The following is a 19,538-nucleotide window of genomic DNA, read 5'->3' as shown; positions in this document are numbered from 1 at the left end:
AGAGAGGAGGAAGAGAGGAGGAGAAGAAGGAGGAGAGGAGGAGGAGGAGGAGGAGAAGGAGGAGAGGAGGGGAGGAGGAGGAGGAGGAGAAGGAGGAGAGGAGAGGGGGAGGAGAAGAGGAGGAGGAGGAGGAGAAGAAGGGGAGGAGAGGAGGAAGAGAGGAGGAGAGGAGAGAAGGAGGAGGAGAGGAGGAGGAGAAGAGGAGGAGGAGAAGGAGGGGAGGAGGAGAAGGAGAGGAGTAGGAAAGGAGGAGGAGAGGAGGAAGAGGAGGAGAAGATGGAGGAGAGGAGGGGAGAGGAGGAGAGGAGTAGGAAAGGAGGAGGAGAGGAGGAAGAGGAGGAGAAGATGGAGGAGAGGAGGGGAGAGGAGGAGAGGAAAAGTGTGATGTTGTACCTTTAATGTGAGTAAAGGGTGATTTTGTACCTTTAATGTGATTAAAGGGTGATGTTGTACCTTTAATTTGATTAAAGGGTGATGTTGTACCTTTAATGTGATTAAAGGGTGATGTTGTACCTTTAATTTGATTAAAGGGTGATGTTGTACCTTTAATGTGATTAAAGGGTGATGTTGTACCTTTAATTTGATTAAAGGGTGATGTTGTACCTTTAATTTGATTAAAGGGTGATGTTGTACCTTTAATGTTATTAAAGGGTGATGTTGTACCTTTAATTTGGGTAAAGTGTGATGTTGTACCTTTAATTTGAGTAAAGTGTGATGTTGTACCTTTAATTTGAGTAAAGTGTGATGTTGTACCTTTAATGTGAGTAAAGTGTGATGCTGTACCTTTAATGTGATTAAAGGGTGATGTTGTACCTTTAATTTGATTAAAGTGTGATGTTGTACCTTTAATGTGATTAAAGGGTGATGTTGTACCTTTAATTTGATTAAAGGGTGATGTTGTACCTTTAATGTGATTAAAGGGTGATGTTGTACCTTTAATTTGATTAAAGGGTGATGTTGTACCTTTAATTTGATTAAAGGGTGATGTTGTACCTTTAATGTTATTAAAGGGTGATGTTGTACCTTTAATTTGGGTAAAGTGTGATGTTGTACCTTTAATTTGAGTAAAGTGTGATGTTGTACCTTTAATTTGAGTAAAGTGTGATGTTGTACCTTTAATGTGAGTAAAGTGTGATGCTGTACCTTTAATTTGAGTAAAGGGTGATGTTGTACCTTTAATTTGAGTAAAGTGTGATGTTGTACCTTTAATGTGAGTAAAGTGTGATGCTGTACCTTTAATTTGAGTAAAGGGTGATGTTGTACCTTTAATTTGGGTAAAGTGTGATGTTGTACCTTTAATTTGAGTAAAGTGTGATGTTGTACCTTTAATTTGAGTAAAGTGTGATGTTGTACCTTTAATTTGAGTAAAGTGTGATGTTGTACCTTTAATTTGAGTAAAGTGTGATGTTGTACCTTTAATGTGAGTGAAGTGTGATGCTGTACCTTTAATTTGAGTAAAGGGTGATGTTGTACCTTTAATGTGATTAAAGGGTGATGTTGTACCTTTAATTTGAGTAAAGGGTGATGTTGTACCTTTAATGTTATTAAAGGGTGATGTTGTACCTTTAATTTGGGTAAAGTGTTATGTTGTACCTTTAATTTGAGTAAAGTGTGATGTTGTACCTTTAATTTGAGTAAAGTGTGATGTTGTACCTTTAATGTGAGTAAAGTGTGATGTTGTACCTTTAATTTGAGTAAAGGGTGATGTTGTACCTTTAATGTGATTAAAGGGTGATGTTGTACCTTTAATTTGAGTAAAGTGTGATGTTGTACCTTTAATGTGATTAAAGGGTGATGTTGTACCTTTAATTTGAGTAAAGGGTGATGTTGTACCTTTAATTTGATTAAAGTGTGATGCTGTACCTTTAATTTGGGTAAAGTGAACACTTTCCAAACAGTTTTTAAGGCTCGTGATCGTCAGCAGAGCTGGAAAACCAAACGATGTGGGTTTTGAGAAAAGCTGTGAAAGTTTACGCCATCGGAGAAAGAAATCAGAGAAATTACGGCGAGGAGAAAAACCAACGGTGGCTTTGAAAAGAGAAATGTCTGTCATGATTTGAGCTTTGGAAACACGTGGTGCTAATGCCACTGGAAGGATCCATGAGGGTTAACGAGATGATCAGATCGTTTTTTCAGCAATAATGTTCTTCCCTCATCGTTTTTCCCGCACGAGCCTCAGAAAGAGAAAGAGGCGCCATTTTTCAACACCAAAGACGAGATTGATTTTATTTGAATGGAATCAACTCATGATCAGCTTCTGTCGTTTCTGTCGAATAAGAGCCTGACCTGAAGTCATAACCCTCATAATATTATTACTTTTAAGTATTTGGTGGATGTTATTGACCTTGAGAAAACAGCTGGAGAGAGTAGTTTATTTTATTTTTTTAAATTTGTCATTTAAAAAAAATTTAAACAAATAAAACAAGGAACATGAACAGAGAGCAAAAAAATGAATAGAAAAAAATACTAATGAAAAAAATACTAATGAAAAAAAATAAAAAATAAACAAAATAAATAAAATAATAAATAGAATGAAGAAGGATAATGGCACAATATTTAAATAAATAAAAAAGCCTCATCTCGCCCAAAGTTTGTCAAATGTGTTATTTTCCGCTGTTTCGAGTTAAACTTCACAGTGACTTAGAACATGTGATCCGTGTTGTAGGACTGCATTGACCCCGTCGTCATGGCGATCCGTGTTGTAGGACTGCATTGACCCCGTCGTCATGGCGATCCGTGTTGTAGGACTGCATTGACCCGTCGTCATGGCGATCCGTGTTGTAGGACAGGTGTTTGGCTCCGTGTCCTTCAGAGACAGGTCTTTAGCTGGAGGCGATGGTTCAATCCCCGCTCATGAATGAGGAACAACCAGCACTGCCCTCGCCACCTCGCCCGCCTGACCCTGCCGTAACCCTGCAGTGACCCCGCCACCTCGCCATAAAGAGGTCCTGTAGATAGAGAGAGGAGAGAGAGGAGGGGGCCGGCAGTGGTCCAGGATGCTAATGCTAACGTAGCAGTGGCCCACACAGTCTGAGCGGTCACAGTGTGTTACGTCTGGACACGCGCGATTTTTTTTATTGTTTTATATTGTCGTTGGCCTTTAAACATGTTCTTGAGAAACCTCTGTGTTGTGTCCAGTTTATGACCTGTCGCTGTTGTTTGTCCCACTCTCGCAATGCATTGTGGTCATCCCTGGACACTACTTTTCATGGTGCATTGTGGGACATTTGGAGTGCACTTGTATTCCACCTGCTGGACATTGGGACGGCACTGCAACAGCGCCCTCTGTGGGGGAGAGTGTGGACAGTGTGTTTTGGACATTGGTATATTTAGCATAACACGCCTCTTTAAATATGTTTTATAATCTCTGAAACATTCAACTAATTTGTGGTTTTCAGATTCTAGAATGTGATGATGTCGTTCTCCCTCAAGAGCCAGATTTCCCTGATCACATTCTATTTTGCCATGAAACATCAGAGAGGGAGGGCATCAGGTGTAGAACCCTCAAACATGTGATTTACAAGAGTCTTTTCAAACAAAGTGACTCAATGACCTTGGACCTTGTTTAAAATGACGCTGCAGTTTCCAGGGCTGCGGGCGGTGGGCGGAGTCACCCTGGCGAGTATGCGGCTGCCCCCGGGGGTCACGAGGGTCACGAGGGTCCTGTGGGTCACTGATGCCCGACACAAAGCCGCTCTTTATGGGGGCGACAGTGATCAGAGGGAGCCCAGAGACAGCAAAGCATCATGGGACGTCCTGCTCTTCTCTGCTGCAGCTCAAATGACTTTACAACATGAATCTGTTTTTCTCTTTTACTTAAAACAAATAATGACTCACAAGGGCGAATTAAAAACAATTAAAACAATAAATAAAAATAATAATAATTAAAAAAATAATAATAAACATGTAACATTTTTGTAATACAATAAATAAATAAAATAAAAAAATAAAAATAAAAATAAAAATAAAAAATCAAATCCTGGTGTCGGTCCTTAACCGTCGGTGCAATTTTTGTCATACATTTTCTTGTGATGGTCTTTTTCCCGGCCACCGAAATACTATCTGTAAGTATCCATCTAAATAGTCTATGGCAGGAGTTTTGAGGTCCAGGTACATGTTCTTGAAAGTGAGTGGGACGGTGAAGAATGAATCTTAACTTTCTGGTTGGAGCTGTTCATGTTTTTCGAGTGTTATTGATTCTAAGTTTTTGTCAAAGGGGTAAAACAACAAAAGGCTCAGAACAAGTTGAAAATCAGCCTTAAATGTAGTAGTTTACTCTTCTATATTACCATTCTCAATTCAAGCGATTCTCCTCCTCGTGTTGTTTGTCTTTGCGTCGCTCCTGTGTCTGAACGTTGTTTCTTTTGTTGTTTTGAACTGAGTCAGGCCCGATTCATGTATTTTAATGTTTTTTTTTCTGTATAAAATGACATCTGCTGTATCATGTTTCCTTGTGTCTGGTTTGGTGCAGATTGAGAATGTGGACGCCTGCCTCAGCTTCCTCGACGCCAGAGGAGTGAATGTACAGGGGCTCTCAGCAGAAGGTAAGACATCCTGAGACAAATGCACTTACTTATACATCTAATAATGATCATAATAATAATAATAACAATAGTAAAACAGCAAAGGATTTACACACACTCACCAAGGCTGGACTTTAATCTCAACTGGATATTGTTGTTGATTTGGGACCGGCCCAAAACCTCCTGTATATATATTATTTTAGGATTTTTGCAGGCTAATGCTAATAATAATAGAATAAAAAACACTCTAAAGTCCTCAAAGTCCTTCAAAACTGTGGTCATGTGACTGAAATCTTCTTCATTCACAAACCTCTACGATAACGACAAAAATGCATATCTCAATATATTTTTGGAGGCTTTTCCGATTATGACATTTCTTATGTTAATACAAAAGTAAAGGCATTAAAAGTATTAGTTTAGGTTTAATTAACAGACAAATGTGAAATACCTGTCAAAAGAATCACAAACAGAAATATCACTTACACCTTATTTAGAAGTTTACAAATCCTTACTATTATTATTATAATTGTGTTTTCTTTATCTCTTTTTGTTGCATTTTATTCTACTATAAATGATATACTCTTCAAAACAACATTCACAATATTATCTACATTTTCATATCTTGCCCAACTCTATGTGTTCATACAATAATGTCCCATAAAAAGTGTATTAATTCAATATTTTGTCCTTTAACTAGTTGAAATCAGACCTGTAACCTGTTTGCACTTATATTATTGTCACAGTTTTAGCACATAATTCCACCCGCTGTCGTGGCAACGCACTGCTGTTTGTTTAAGCTTGGTCTCCAGTGGAAGCTTAAACCGAGCTGCTTCTAAAAGGCCGTGATTAAGCGGTGGTTGTGGATTAAAGAGCTGTGAAGCGGGGCTTAATGGAGCCACTGCAACCACAATGTCAGCAGTAACAGAAGAAATGATGTAAACGCTTCACACTCGGTTAAAACAAACTATCATCTTTTTTCCTGCCAAAGATTTCGCACCCGCAACCCGTTTATTCTGTTTTTCCGAGTCAGAGTAAAGCGTCGAGTTGCAAGTTAAAACCGTCATTAACCGGCTTATAAGTGTCTCCGGAGCGAGAACTTGACACTGCGTTTGCTTTTGCTCAGCGTTTTATCCCCAAAGTCAACATGATTACGAGACTTTTCAAACGCTCTGTGTTTCTCGAGGAATAATCCACCGTTTGTATCGTATTGCAGACGAGTTTAGATGAGAGACAATGTGCGAAATGTACTTTTGAGAGCTGGTTTGATGATTGAAAAGTGGATTTGCAAAAACTGATTTCCCCGTTTTGAAAAGTGTAATTTATTTATTTTTAATTTAATTTCATCAATTTAATTTATTGTATTTATTTTATCTATTTTATTTTATCAATTTAATTTATTTAATTTATTTAATTTATTTAATTTATTTAATTTATTTAATTTATTTAATTTATTTAATTTATTTTTCATTAATCAATTATATTTTATTATTTAGTTATTATTAATCTTTTTTTAATTAAATTTGTTATTTTATTTATTCATTTAATTTTTGCCATTTAATTCACATATTATTTATTAATAACAGTGTAATTGATATGATTTTGAATCATATTTTAATTCCCCGAAAACAATTGTGTCTTTTGAAAACAGTGTCGTTTTAGCTCCTCTTCTCACTCCTTTAGAGAACTTCAGGTCGTTCTATTCCAGCTGCAGTGGCTCTGTTGTTATTCTAGAACTGCCCCGTCCCGCTGCCTCTTTTGAACCTTAAAAGCGGCCACGCCCTCGTCCCTCGTCCCTCGGAGTAACAGGACGTCCCGACACGCTGACCCACGGATCCAAAACACACGGATCCAAAACCCGTTCCTGAAGCTCCTAAAGCTCCTGAAGCTCCTGACGGTCCTGAAGCTCCTGAAGCTCCTGAAGCTCCTGAAGCTCCTGACGGTCCTGAAGCTCCTGAAGCTCCTGAAGCTCCTGAAGCTCCTGACGCTCCTGACGCTCCTGACGCTCCTGACGGTCCTGAAGCTCCTGAAGCTCCTGAAGCTCCTGAAGCTCCTGACGCTCCTGACGGTCCTGAAGCTCCTGACGCTCCTGACGCTCCTGAAGCTCCTGACGCTCCTGACGGTCCTGACGCTCCTGACGGTCCTGAAGCTCCTGACGCTCCTTACGCTCCTGACGCTCCTGAAGCTCCTGAAGCCCCTGACGCTCCTGAAGCTCCTGACGCTCCTGACGCTCCTGAAGCTCCTGACGCTCCTGACGCTCCTGACGCTCCTGAAGCTCCTGAAGCTCCTGAAGCTCCTGAAGCTCCTGACGCTTCTGAAGCTCCTGACGCTCCTGAAGCTCCTGACGCTCCTGAAGCTCCTGAAGCTCCTGAAGCTCCTGAAGCTCCTGAAGCTCCTGACGCTTCTGACGCTCCTGAAGCTCCTGAAGCTCCTGAAGCTCCTGACGCTCCTGAAGCTCCTGAAACTCCTGACGCTCCTGAAGCTCCTGAAGCTCCTGACGCTCCTGAAGCTCCTGAAGCTCCTGACGCTCCTGAAGCTCCTGAAGCTCCTGAAGCTCCTGACGCTCCTGAAGCTCCTGACGCTCCAGAAGCTCCTGACGCTCCTGAAGCTCCTGAAACTCCTGAAGCTCCTGAAGCTCCTGAAGCTCCTGACGCTCCTGAAGCTTCTGAAGCCCCTGAAGCTCCTGACGCTCCCGAATCTCTAAAGTGTCCAGATGGTGCAGTTTCCAGGAGTATAGTCCCTCGTCCCTGCGTTTGAATCTTCTCTGAGCGTATGGAAGATGCCGCTGGAGTTATATTCTCTGAAGTCTGTAGATGCGTCCGGATTCTACAAATTATTCACACTTCTAAAATCCCAGACGTGGCAATATCTGCCTTGGGTTGGACTGAAAGTTTTAGGCTCGATCTTCATTCATTCATTCATTTTCTACCGTTTTATCCCGTTTGAGGTTGCGACTTGAGCCCTTAAGGTTTAATCTTACTTTCTAATTTTATTCTTTAAGTATCTGTGCTGTGTTTTTCTTTCTTTCTTTCTCTGCAAATGTTTGTTTCATGTTTATTCTTGCCTCCAACACAAACAAATGGTGCTGTAACTGATTTTAAATATCTTCTTTTAAAGTTATTTTTAAGAGTTTGAAGCAGTGAAAACGTTTCAAACTCTTTCCCAGCATCCTCATTATTCACAGTGAGTTCACAGGCTCTTCTCTCCACTCTCTGAGGCCCGGCAGCAGCTAGCGCGCTAACCATAGCCATTTCCTAGGTTCTCGGATGATAAAATGCTTGATGATTAGATGCAGACGACACACAGCGGGCTCGTTTTGACTCATAATTGCGTCTCTTAAAGCGCCCCCTACAGGTCGGACGACTCACTGAACTAAAATGCAGTTCAGATAAAAAATATTTAGAATTTTACTAAAAAATTATAAAAAATGCAATCACAGAATAGTATTTTTTTTTAAGTTTATAATTTCACTTCTTGTTTGTAATTATTGACATCACACTAGGAAATTACCCAGCAAACACTGGGCCAAAACTCATCTAATGTCAAATTTAAATAAAATAAAATAAATGAGACATTATTTGGTTGAATTCATGTTTAGAGAGTTAAAAAAATGTTTCTTTGCATAAATTCTGCTTAAACTTTGACCGGAATGAGTGTCCCTGGTGTGATGTCACTTCCTGTATGAGTGTCCCTGGTGTGATGTCACTTCCTCTCATTTTCTACAAATTTTTAAAAATGTTCTCAGGTACAGATACAGTAGGAAAGCGTAAAAACCTGTCAGAGGCACTTTAAATATGTCTGTACTCGGGTAAAACACATTTTGGAGTCCATTTTTATCTCTTTTTATCGCTTTAAAGCTGATGTTCCTGACTTTGGAATGGTGAAAGAAGGTGTTTAATTCCATCTAACTGGTCCCAGCGCCTGCGTTTATGATCACGACTGAGCTGCTTTTACCAAATATTCAAAAGAAGAGTGAGCCACATAAAGAACACATATACCGTATTATCTGCACTATAAGGCGCACTGTCAATGAAAAGTCTATTTTCGATAATTTTTCATATATAAAGGACACTGGATTAAAAGGCGCATTAAACTAAAAACGTGCACCACACAAAATCACCTGAAGGTCAGTAAAGCACAACCAAAATTAATCCATATATAAAGCACACTAGATTATAAGGCGCACTGTCAATTAATGGTCTATTTTTGATCATTTTTCATATATAAGACGCATTAAGCGAAACAAAACAAGGTCGGTAAAGCACAACCAGAATTAATCCATAGATAAGGAGCACTGTTTTTTGGTTTTAAGTGCGCCTTATAATGTGAAAAATCCGGTAATGCGTCATGCTCTCGAGTACCTTTGTGTTTTAACGCTTAAACTAATAATAATAATAAAAAGCATTGAAAGCCGCACAGGACTTCCTTCCATTCAGGCGTTTCCTCCTCAGGGTTCGGCGTTGGCGGCTCCGTCCACTTGAGGCGGAGGGAGTTTCTCCGGGGAAATAAACAAAGGTTAGCCAACGAAAGCGCGCGTGTTCCGAGACTGTTTACGAACTTTATGAAAAAGACCAGCGACGCTCTGACCGCGACGAGGGACGAGGGACAGGACCGAGCAGAGCGACATGAACTCAGCGACATACACAGCTGCAGGTACGTCTTTTCTGACGCGGGAACGGCGTTTTAACCGGTCAGCTCTGCGTCGCAACGTCCCGCTAAAGCCTTCTGGTCCTTCCGGTGCCCCTCGCCCGCCACGCCCGCTCCATCCTCCCGATCTGGCCGCGCCCGCTGCCTGGCACATGGCTCGGATGCTGCGATCTTCTTTACGAGGCGTGGGCATAAAGAGAGCGCGTGTTTGATGTCCTCGTATACGACCGCATTCCTCGCCCTGCACCGGTTGCCGCTCGCCGTAATCACCCTCCTTCTCTTCAAGTCCCCTTTGCCTGTTTTGCTTTGTTGGAGGCCGTAAACCCGAGTCCCGGAAAAGCTCCTCATGTGAAGTCGTTTCCGCTGATGGGACTTAATCAAAACAGGACATTTTCCATCCACTCAAAGCTAATGGGAATGGACCCACGTGAGCAGGGGCGTTCGCTCAGAAATATGATCATTTTAGACTTTAAGTGAACGTGAAGTAATACGTGGAATAGAGTTTTTCTAAATGATTGCGTCAATAATTATAAACCTAAAGTAGTTTTTGTATCGTAAGTTTAAAACGTGAGCAGAAAATGTGTATGTCTCTTGTGATTCCTGTTTGTTGTGTCCTCTCTGTGTAAAAGGTGATTAAATCTGTTCACTGTAGTAGTATACTGTCAATGACTGCTATTATACGCTCTTGTTTTAATGATGTTTATGTAGAAATATCCTCCAAAACATTCTTAATCATTCTTCTTAATACCACGATTTTTATTTAAATACTGTTCAGTCAATCTACTTTTAGCTGAAGTGAATCACATTTTAGTTTATGCGCAGCCGGCGTCGTGGGCATAAACCGCCGAGATGGAAAACGATGCGCGTGTTTGGTTTGATTGTTGTGGTGACGTTGCAGTGGTGGTCGCATCAAGTGCATTTTCCAAATCATCCGAGATTATTTAAATTAGCATTATTTTATGTAATTTAATGTCAGTTATTAATTGTATTTATTCATCTTTTTTACTTTATTCATTTTATTCATTTTATTTTTTTCATTTAAGTTTTTTATATATCATTTATTTATTTTAAACATAAAACTGCAAAAATAAACCGGGAAAGACCAGAAAGAACAAAATAAAGAATAAAGGAGAGAAGGCATCCAGAGGAAAGCAACACAAAGTCCATTTAGTCCAATGTCAATCAAATTTTTCCATTTTCAAATTGAGTTCAAATGTAATGATTTTTTTCACAATTATTATAATAAATGTGATTTTTTTTCTTCACATTCACACTCATGTCGGTCCAGTCCTCGATCATCTGTGCAGTTTGTGTCATCCATTGTTTTTGTGTTTCCCTGCTGCCACAAGCACGTTCCAAAGGTATCCATGTATCGTCTCCATGGGAGAAGCTTTAAGGCCTAACAAGACTCCGCCTCCAGCCAAGGCAAGCTCAGACTCCGCCTCCAGCCAAGGCGAACTCAGACTCCGCCTCCAGCCAAGGCAAACTCAGACTCCGCCTCCAGCCAAGGCGAGCTCAGACTCCGCCTCCAGCCAAGGCAAGCTCAGACTCCGCCTCCAGCCAAGGCAAACTCAGACTCCGCCTCCAGCCAAGGCAAACTCAGACTCCGCCTCCAGCCAAGGCGAACTCAGACTCCGCCTCCAGCCAAGGCAAACTCAGACTCCGCCTCCAGCCAAGGCGAGCTCAGACTCCGCCTCCAGCCAAGGCAAGCTCAGACTCCGCCTCCAGCCAAGGCAAACTCAGACTCCGCCTCCAGCCAAGGCAAACTCAGACTCCGCCTCCAGCCAAGGCGAGCTCAGACTCCGCCTCCAGCCAAGGCAAGCTCAGACTCCGCCTCCAGCCAAGGCAAACTCAGACTCCGCCTCCAGCCAAGGCGAGCTCAGACTCCGCCTCCAGCCAAGGCAAGCTCAGACTCCGCCTCCAGCCAAGGCAAACTCAGACTCCGCCTCCAGCCAAGGCGAGCTCAGACTCCGCCTCCAGCCAAGGCAAACTCAGACTCCGCCTCCAGCCAAGGCGAGCTCAGACTCCGCCTCCAGCCAAGGCAAACTCAGACTCCGCCTCCAGCCAAGGCGAGCTCAGACTCCGCCTCCAGCCAAGGCAAACTCAGACTCCGCCTCCAGCCAAGGCGAGCTCAGACTCCGCCTCCAGCCAAGGCAAACTCAGACTCCGCCTCCAGCCAAGGCGAGCTCAGACTCCGCCTCCAGCCAAGGCGAACTCATACTCCGCCTCCAGCCAAGGCGAACTCAGACACCGCCTCCAGCCAAGGCGAACTCATACTCCGCCTCCAGCCAAGGCGAGCTCAGACTCCGCCTCCAGCCAAGGCGAACTCATACTCCGCCTCCAGCCAAGGCGAGCTCACCGGACGCAGCAGAAAACGCTCTAAACCTCGCTCTTGTTTCAGTTTGAAGTATTTCCTCTGGATCGTTTGGATTCCACGTACAGCCATTGGATACATTAACTTTATACAACCCGTAACTGCTCCTCTTTGTTTTTAAAGTCCATACTATGATCATTCCAGTGCTTGGTTTATATTACATGATGTGGCTCTTCTGGCTGCTTCACTACAGTGGCCACCAGAGGGCGCAGACACTAATCTATTAGTATCTATTAATCTAATTTTAATAGGAATTGATTATTATTATGTTTGATTCTGATGATGATATTAACGTAACAAAATAAGAATGGAATGTAAAAGTGCAGAACAAGCCTTGAACGCTGCAAGTTTGCTTTCTTTTTAATCAGCTCTTTTTGCAGCAATTAAAAAGCAATTAAAAAGCAATTATTGTAATTGGGCATTTCTCCAAAACAACAAATACAATGGTATCAATTTCTCTAAGACTGTTTCATCCACACACACAGTTTAAGAGTGAAATGCCAGCACAAAGGTGTATTTTAGTATTTTAAAAAGTATTTCTTCTTCTAAGTCTTTGGTCATTTGACTAATTGCCATTTTCCCACAAGCTTTAACGTGATAATGTTTCGGAGGAAGTCGTGGCTGTAGTTTCGAACCTCTTAATCAGGTGCTAAGCCAAAGGCGGTCAGTTCCCGTGGAGGATAATGGTTCTCACACTGGGGTTCTTACTTTGACTAAACGGTGCAGTTCAAGAGACTTTAGGAAACACCACATTAAAAGAACTCCATTGTCCCGACTGAAACAAAGGCTCATGTATCTGCTCAGGCTTTAATGCTTCACAGGTCAAACGCTTCTGGAACATCGGCTCTTCCAGTCGAGGAAAACTTGTCATATCCGACTTATAAACTCATTTAAACCCAGTGCGATCCAGAAGTCGGTAGTACTTAATTATGTTGACTTTTTGATGATAGTATTGTAGAAAAAGGATTCTGCCCACCGGGCGGGACCTCCTGATGAAAAGGTATCATTGGTTTCACCAGAAACTAAACCTCTTTCTTTTCTATCAAACTAGCCTTTGTTTCCTATCAGTCCTTTAAGGGGCCATCAGCCTCCTATTGTACCTGGCTCACTCTCTTACCTCCTTGTGCAACTGATAAGCATCTGAATGGGCACATCAGAACCCCCAGACCCTTCAAACCCTTCAGACCCCTCGCACACCTCAGACACCTCGGACCTCTCAGACCCCTCCCCTCAGACCCCCAGACCCTTCGGACCCCTTAGACCCCCCCAGACCCCTCCCCTCAGAACCCCAGGCCCCTCCCCTTAGACCCCCTCAGACCTCTCAGACCCCCTCAGACCCCCAGACCCAGCATAAACAACCACTTGGGTCGGTTCAAAATGAAAACAGACCCCTCGGCTGCAGACCACGTCCTCTGTTTGAGGATGAGCAGTTTCAGATTAAAAACACAGAAAAGTCTCTGGTCAGCAGCTGCTCCCCCTGAACCAGCTCCATCAGGCGCCGTCTCAAAAGTCCATTTCACAAATGGCTGATCAATTCCTCCCGTGATGCGTCCTGGGCTCGGCGTGGGAGGGAAAAGACGTGCATTACTTTGATTTTTTTAGCATTTTTGGCAGAGTTTAGTGAGAGATGCGCGTTTGGAAAGTGTCCAGGTCGACAGCGTTGTCACGGCGAACACTCGGATGCATCGACCAGCTGAAATCTGCACTCGGCTTTACAGTGGTGGAAAATAACAAAGTACTCAAGGAAAAGTAATTAAGTTAAACATTGCGGTGTCGGTACACTTATTACTTTGAGAGCAATATCTGTACTTTTTACTCCACTACATATTTGCAACGGGAAGTAAAAAGTACTTTTTATGTATGAAAAATAAATAGTTTGAGAATCCTGAAATGACGAAGGGGTTATTTTTCAGCATAATCATAATTTCCTTAACAAAATATACAAGAAATATAAGGAAATCCGTTAATTTCATATTAAGATCATTACTTTTAATCCTCAAAATACTTAGTGAATTTACAATACTTAAGTACTTTTTTCCTGCTATACCTTTACTGTTACTTGAGTATTTGTTTGCTCCTTTTGTTTTACATAAGTAACAAAATAGGACTACTTCCACCATTGCTAGTTTCCATGGAGATGATGTTGCTTTGTCTAGAATGTTCCACAGTGCGGCCCGTCGATACTTTTCAGTGGCATATTTCGTTCTTTAGATGGTCTGAAAACTCAAGAAAAAACGTACAAAATGGAGTAAAAGCCACATTTTCCAGCGCTAATACCCGGAATACAACCATATACTCACGTACTTGTCGGCATGGAGATAAATTCATTTGATAGATGATTGTTGTCAGTTGAAAGGACCTCGATCCATAGAGTGAACATGGCATATATGTGGATACATCAGAAAATATAAGGTTTACCATTATGTTTGTCAAAATCTAACCCAGGGAACATGGAAAAAGAAATAACAAACACATGAAATAAATGTCCTGCTTTTCTCGTTTGCAGAAATCCGAAATGGAAACCTGAAGAGCATCCTGGGCCTGTTCTTCATCCTGTCGCGGTACAAACAGCAGCAGCAGCAGCAGCAGCAGTATTATCAGTCTCTGGTGGAGCTCAGCCAGAACACATCGCCCAGCGCCAGCACCGGGCAAGGGCCGGGCAAGAGCCAAGACATGCAGTCCAGGTAAGAGACCCACTCCTACGCACCTACGGCGACAACTCAACACCAACACACCTACGACGACAACTCAAAAACCAGCGCCAACGCCCACACACCTACGATGACAACTCATGTGGTCATGGAAAGAGACCAACACTAAAGCTTGGATTACACTTCCCACATGTAAATTACGCGCAGTAGCTGTATTTATATTCTGCACGGGGTTCATTTGGTGTCGACAGTCAAAATCTGAGGAAATTCCGCTCATTCTTGTGCGGAACTGTCAGCATAGTTACATTTTTCCCCTGATGCTGACGCAGAAAATCAAATCCACGTGCAAGGGGAAAAGTTACGACTTTTCCTCTCATGGACCTTGTGGACGCGTCAAGTATAAACCAACCTTAAAGGAATAATAGAGAATTTTCACCGAGTTGAGAACTCAAGCGACTGTTAGTCCCTTTTTATTAAATGCACACACCCCCCACACTCACCCCACACCCTCCTGTTGTCTCCAAGAGGCCGCCTCCCGTCAAACCTCGTGCAGAAGCACACAACAGCTCCGCTGCTACACGTGTGTTTGTTTATTAGCGCGTCTGATCGCATCATCTCTCGTCTCTGTAGATTACCGTTTCTTCTGAGCTCAAACACAGTCTTTCTCTGTGTCATGTTTGCACTTTACACTGAAGGAATTCTCTAAACACACACCTGCATATCAACCACGCATGTGTAACCAGGGAAACGTGCTGCTCTCCTGGGAACGAGGCTGCAGGTGTGCAGCAGCACGCAGGGAATGATTGACATGTGGGAGAACTACTCGACTGTCCACGCCACCAGGAAATGAGACTCAGATTGCTCGGCCTAAATCCTCTATTATTCCCTTAACACACCTAGAGTGACAACAAGAGACAAGACCAACTTTACAGCAAAAGCCAAGACATGCAGTCCGTACTAACAATCTTAAATATATCCAAAATCCCCTTAATAATGTTTTGTATCCAAGACTTCAACTAAACAAGCAAAACTTTCTCGACACGCTCTATCCACTTTTCAGATTTATATGTCCCCAATAGTTTCAATTTTGGCCATTTTTACTCATGCAATGCTTCTTTCGCACAGTAGCAACGCTCGTTAATCCCATTTAGCTTCAACTCTCACTTAAACCATAAAAGTCATTTGATTCTGGCACAAGCGTGTCATTTTCCACACGAAGCCCACAGACAGCAGCACATATGTACATCATAAACACAGCTGTGAATCATGTTGGCGGCGGCAGAAAAACCATCTTCCCGTTCATCTGTGCCTGGTTTAGACTCCACGTGTTCCAAGACAAAACAACAGATTTATTACCATTCCTTTTGAGCCCGGTCGCGGTCAATGTAAACAGGAAGCGGTGAAATACGGCGGCTGTTGAAAACGCAACGGTTCTGGTTAGGCCTGCGCGTGGAGTTACAGCCTCGTAAACACGCCACGGAGCAGATTTGTGCTCGCGCTGGAGCGTGAGCGTCGCGTTTCGGCGCCTCTGACCCTGACCTTCCGACGTGGCGAGGTTAAGATGTGAGTGTAAAGTCAAGGAGCTTTAAAGGCGCACCGCGGAACCTTTCTGCTGGAGGATCCGACACCTGTTATGGCCTTAGTAACAGGTAACGGCGCCAGGCAAAGGGCGACAACTAGATCTGATAGCAGTAAGCGTGAATGTGCACATTGAAATCACCCCGATGATACGCCGCACTGATACGTTTAATGCCAGACTGTGGGACATACCAGGCAGAGCAATGACGTTTCCATGGAGAAGAGCATGCGGGGGCCTCCTCCACTTGTGTCTTAGCACCGGGACCGGTTTTGTTTTCGAGGTCTCACACGCGATGAGAAATGTAAAACAGAATAGTACAGAATAGTGAAAACTTCTTATTTAAATGTATTTTGTGACATTTTCTGTTACTTTGTCTAATCAAAGAAGTGTATTAAGAAAACTTTCACGTTATATTGTGGCCTGAAAACACCACAAAGGATTTAAACAGCTTTTGGTTTTTGTTTCACCGTTTGTGATGCACTTGTTTTTTAAGATAAGAAAACGTTTATCACAAATTAGACATGAAAAATCACTCATTCACTGCAGTTCAAAGCCTAAATTATCTGCTCAAATACCACAATGTTTTCCTCTGATTTTACAAAAGTAACTGTATACTGAAGTAACTATAACTACAAGAGAACGAGTAATTGTACAAGAATACGGCTCCTCTAAATAAGTATTCTGAACACATGTATTTTATTCGGTTCACACGGCGCTGACAATGAGCGAAACCACATTTCTTTACGGCGGCTGCTGTCGGCGATAAACGTAGACGGGGACGGCACATGGCTTCAACCTGCGCGTATAAAAAACACGACCGAACCTCGTGCTACAGCGTCCGAGCAGATGAAGTTTGTGCAGATCCGTGAATCTGAATTACGCGAGGGTTCAAAGAAAAGGGTCTCGTCTCGTCTTTGACCCGTAAATGTCAGGTAGCTCTTGGTCTCAATGGGTGTTGTCATGACTACAGCACTATTCCACACCCTAAAAGTTACGCAGTGCATCTTTAAACCCTCCCTGTTAGAACGTGCATATTCTCGCTGTGCATTTTAAAATAAACTTCAACATTTAAGGAATGTAATGCACGTCATACCATTAAAATGAAGGCCCTGCCATGCCCCCTGCCATGCCCTACTGCCGTGCCCCCTGCCATGCCCTACTGCCGTGCCCCCTGCGATGCCCCCTGCCGTGCATCCTGCTATTTCCCCTGCCATGCCCCTTGTCGTACCTCCTGCCGTGCCCCCTGCCATGCCCCCTGTCTGAAATGTCTGGAATTCAGAATATTCACATGGATTTTTGTTGTTTTTAACTATATTTAATTGCTTGTTTTACAACATTTCAAACTGATTTCAAGATAAATCCATTTTAAATAAGTAACTAAATCGATTGGGCGAATTAAATATTTTCACTTTAGAGAGAAATCAACATTCTTCGATAAGTTAAACAGCAGAAACAGAAATGGGAGGAGTTTGTATACGTGCTGATGATTTGTTTGTTCTTAAGACAAATTTAGCGAATGGCACATGAATGTTTAGAATTCAAGGCATTTAAATCGTTCCCGTTTTGCAGTGCAGCGGGGGGCGTGGTCACAGGGGCGTGTTTGGGTTTAGGTCCTTTAAAATAACCCGGGCTAGAAGGACGACAGCTGCTCCGAGCTTCTCCCGACGACAGGTGGAGAAGAAGGCCGGGCTCATGAAGTGGTCCGAGGAAGTGTCCCGTGACAGGTCGATGGGGGGATACTTCAGGGTCCGAGGAAGTGTCCCGTGACAGGTCGAAGGGGCGATACGTCAGGGTCCGAGGAAGTGCCCCGTGACAGGTCGATGGGGCGATACGTCAGGGTCCGAGGAAGTGCCCCGTGACAGGTCGATGGGGGGATACTTCAGGGTCCGAGGAAGTGTCCCGTGACAGGTCGATGGGGCGATACGTCAGGGTCCGAGGAAGTGTCCCGTGACAGGTCGATGGGGCGATACGTCAGGGTTCGAGGGGTTTTCAAGGAGCTGCGGGTAAATTTGGAACGAGTGGTGCTTTACGTGGTCTAATTCTGACAGAGCAGTCCTACATGTAGCTTTATTTAGAGGACACATGTACGGACCCTCACCAAACACATACCTGGAGGTGAATTTAGCTTTATTTATGTTTCCATGAACCTGTTTACGACCTGTTGGTTCTTTGTGAGCTCCAGAGGTCTCTTTAAGTCCATAAATCAGACTTATCCTGAGTATTTCTGCCTTAAATCACAACTGCGTGTTTAGATTAGGCTAGCTAGCTTTTGTTCATTTTCCCATGGTAATTCTGAGTATTTCTGCCTTAAATCACAACTGCGTGTTTACATTAGCACGTTTAGGGCAAGGCAAGCTAGCTTTTGTTCATTTTCCCATGGTTATTCTGAGTATTTCTGCCTTAAATCACAACTGCGTGTTTACATTAGCACGTTTAGGGCAAGGCAAGCTAGCTTTTGTTAATTTTCCCATGGTTATTCTGAGTATTTCTGCCTTAAATCACAACTGAGTATTATTAGCATGTTTAGGGCAAGGCAAGCTAGCTTTTGTTCATTTTCCCATGGTACTTCCCTTTGCTGCCAGCAGATGGAGCGCTAAGACCAAGCCCTGGTGGTGGAATGCCTTTGCCGGTGGAAAGTCATGCGTGGTGTGAAGTATATACATTATATACAAGGTTTAAAAGTCACTTAAGAGCAAGTTTAAAAGTCAATAACAGTTATATATATACAATATTATTGTATTCATCAATTTCAAGCAGTAAAAAAATACTGTTGAAGACTTTAAAAGACATTGTGCCGCATTTAAGATAAATCATATAGACGGGTCAGATTAAGTTGTATCTACATTAGAAAGTGCTGAGTGTCATTAAGTGTTTGGACTTAAAAACACAAAAGATTGTTTCCAGATTTCCAGATTAGTGTTGACAAAATATAGACAATTTCATATTTTCAAAACTAGAAAAATACTATTGTTTTAGGGAAAAATATTCTTCAAATAAGTGAAATTATCAGGCAAAGATTTTTGTAATAATCTTAATAATCGTACTTATTCAGCATTTATTTAATAGAAATGTCTTGAAACCAGATCAATCAGAATTTTTTTTTGTCTAGATTTTGTCCTTCACTGGAACTCCTCCAGGTTTCTATGCTTTTTTCCCAAAGAGGTTTTTTTTGTAGTTTTTCCTGGCCGAGAAGGAGAGTCTAAGGACAGAGGACCCTGGGACATCGTCCCTCGCCACCACAGACATTGTCTGACTTCATCGCCACCACAGACATTGTTGATTCATTTCTCCCTGTGGCCCTCAGAGGCAACTGTTGTTGTGATTTTGGGCCTTACAAAAATAAATTGATTTGATTTGATGATGATTTAGATTTAAAATCTCGATTAAATTTATTTTTTCTCCAAATTTTCTCTCTTTTTTCCCCACTTGTTTTTTTCTCTTCTTCTGATTATTTGTATTATATATCCATCCATCCATCCATTTTCTACCGCTTGTATATGTTTTTTCAAATATATATATATACATATACATTTCCTTCGTTCTCTCTTTCTTTACATGGGTCAGTTCATTTTATGAATGAAAAAATAAATAGTGGGTTAAAGGTCGCAGAGGTCAGTGTCGCTCCATGTGATTCTGAAGCGTTTCACTTTCTTCTTCTTCATAATTGATAAAGTCGTTTCATCTCAATCATAAGAGCGATCTCTCTCTCTCCTCGCAGCTGCTGAGACTCTCTCTCTGATCTGAGCCTGATCTGAGGCCGGTGCAGA

The 19,538-nt window shown here is 42.5% G+C and overlaps 1 protein-coding gene across 2 annotated transcripts in view; it reads left to right on the top strand.

Annotated features, from left to right (window-relative positions):
• Window positions 1–19,538, top strand: part of nav3 (neuron navigator 3) — a 339,677-nt gene that overhangs the window by 121,419 nt on the left and 198,720 nt on the right. For both annotated transcript variants that reach the window (XM_072453275.1, XM_072453276.1), the window contains exons 4-5: window positions 4,472–4,544; window positions 14,048–14,225. In XM_072453275.1, coding sequence (XP_072309376.1) covers window positions 4,472–4,544; window positions 14,048–14,225 — 251 coding nt within the window. The remainder of the gene's footprint in view (window positions 1–4,471; window positions 4,545–14,047; window positions 14,226–19,538) is intronic.

Source organism: Eucyclogobius newberryi, unplaced genomic scaffold (genome assembly GCF_026437365.1).
Source record: "Eucyclogobius newberryi isolate DKJ021-1_F unplaced genomic scaffold, fEucNew1.0.hap1 SCAF_2, whole genome shotgun sequence".
NCBI classification, from domain to species: domain Eukaryota; kingdom Metazoa; phylum Chordata; class Actinopteri; order Gobiiformes; family Gobiidae; genus Eucyclogobius; species Eucyclogobius newberryi.
Note: the sequence above shows the minus strand (reverse complement) of the source record. Positions and strands in the feature narration are given on the sequence as shown.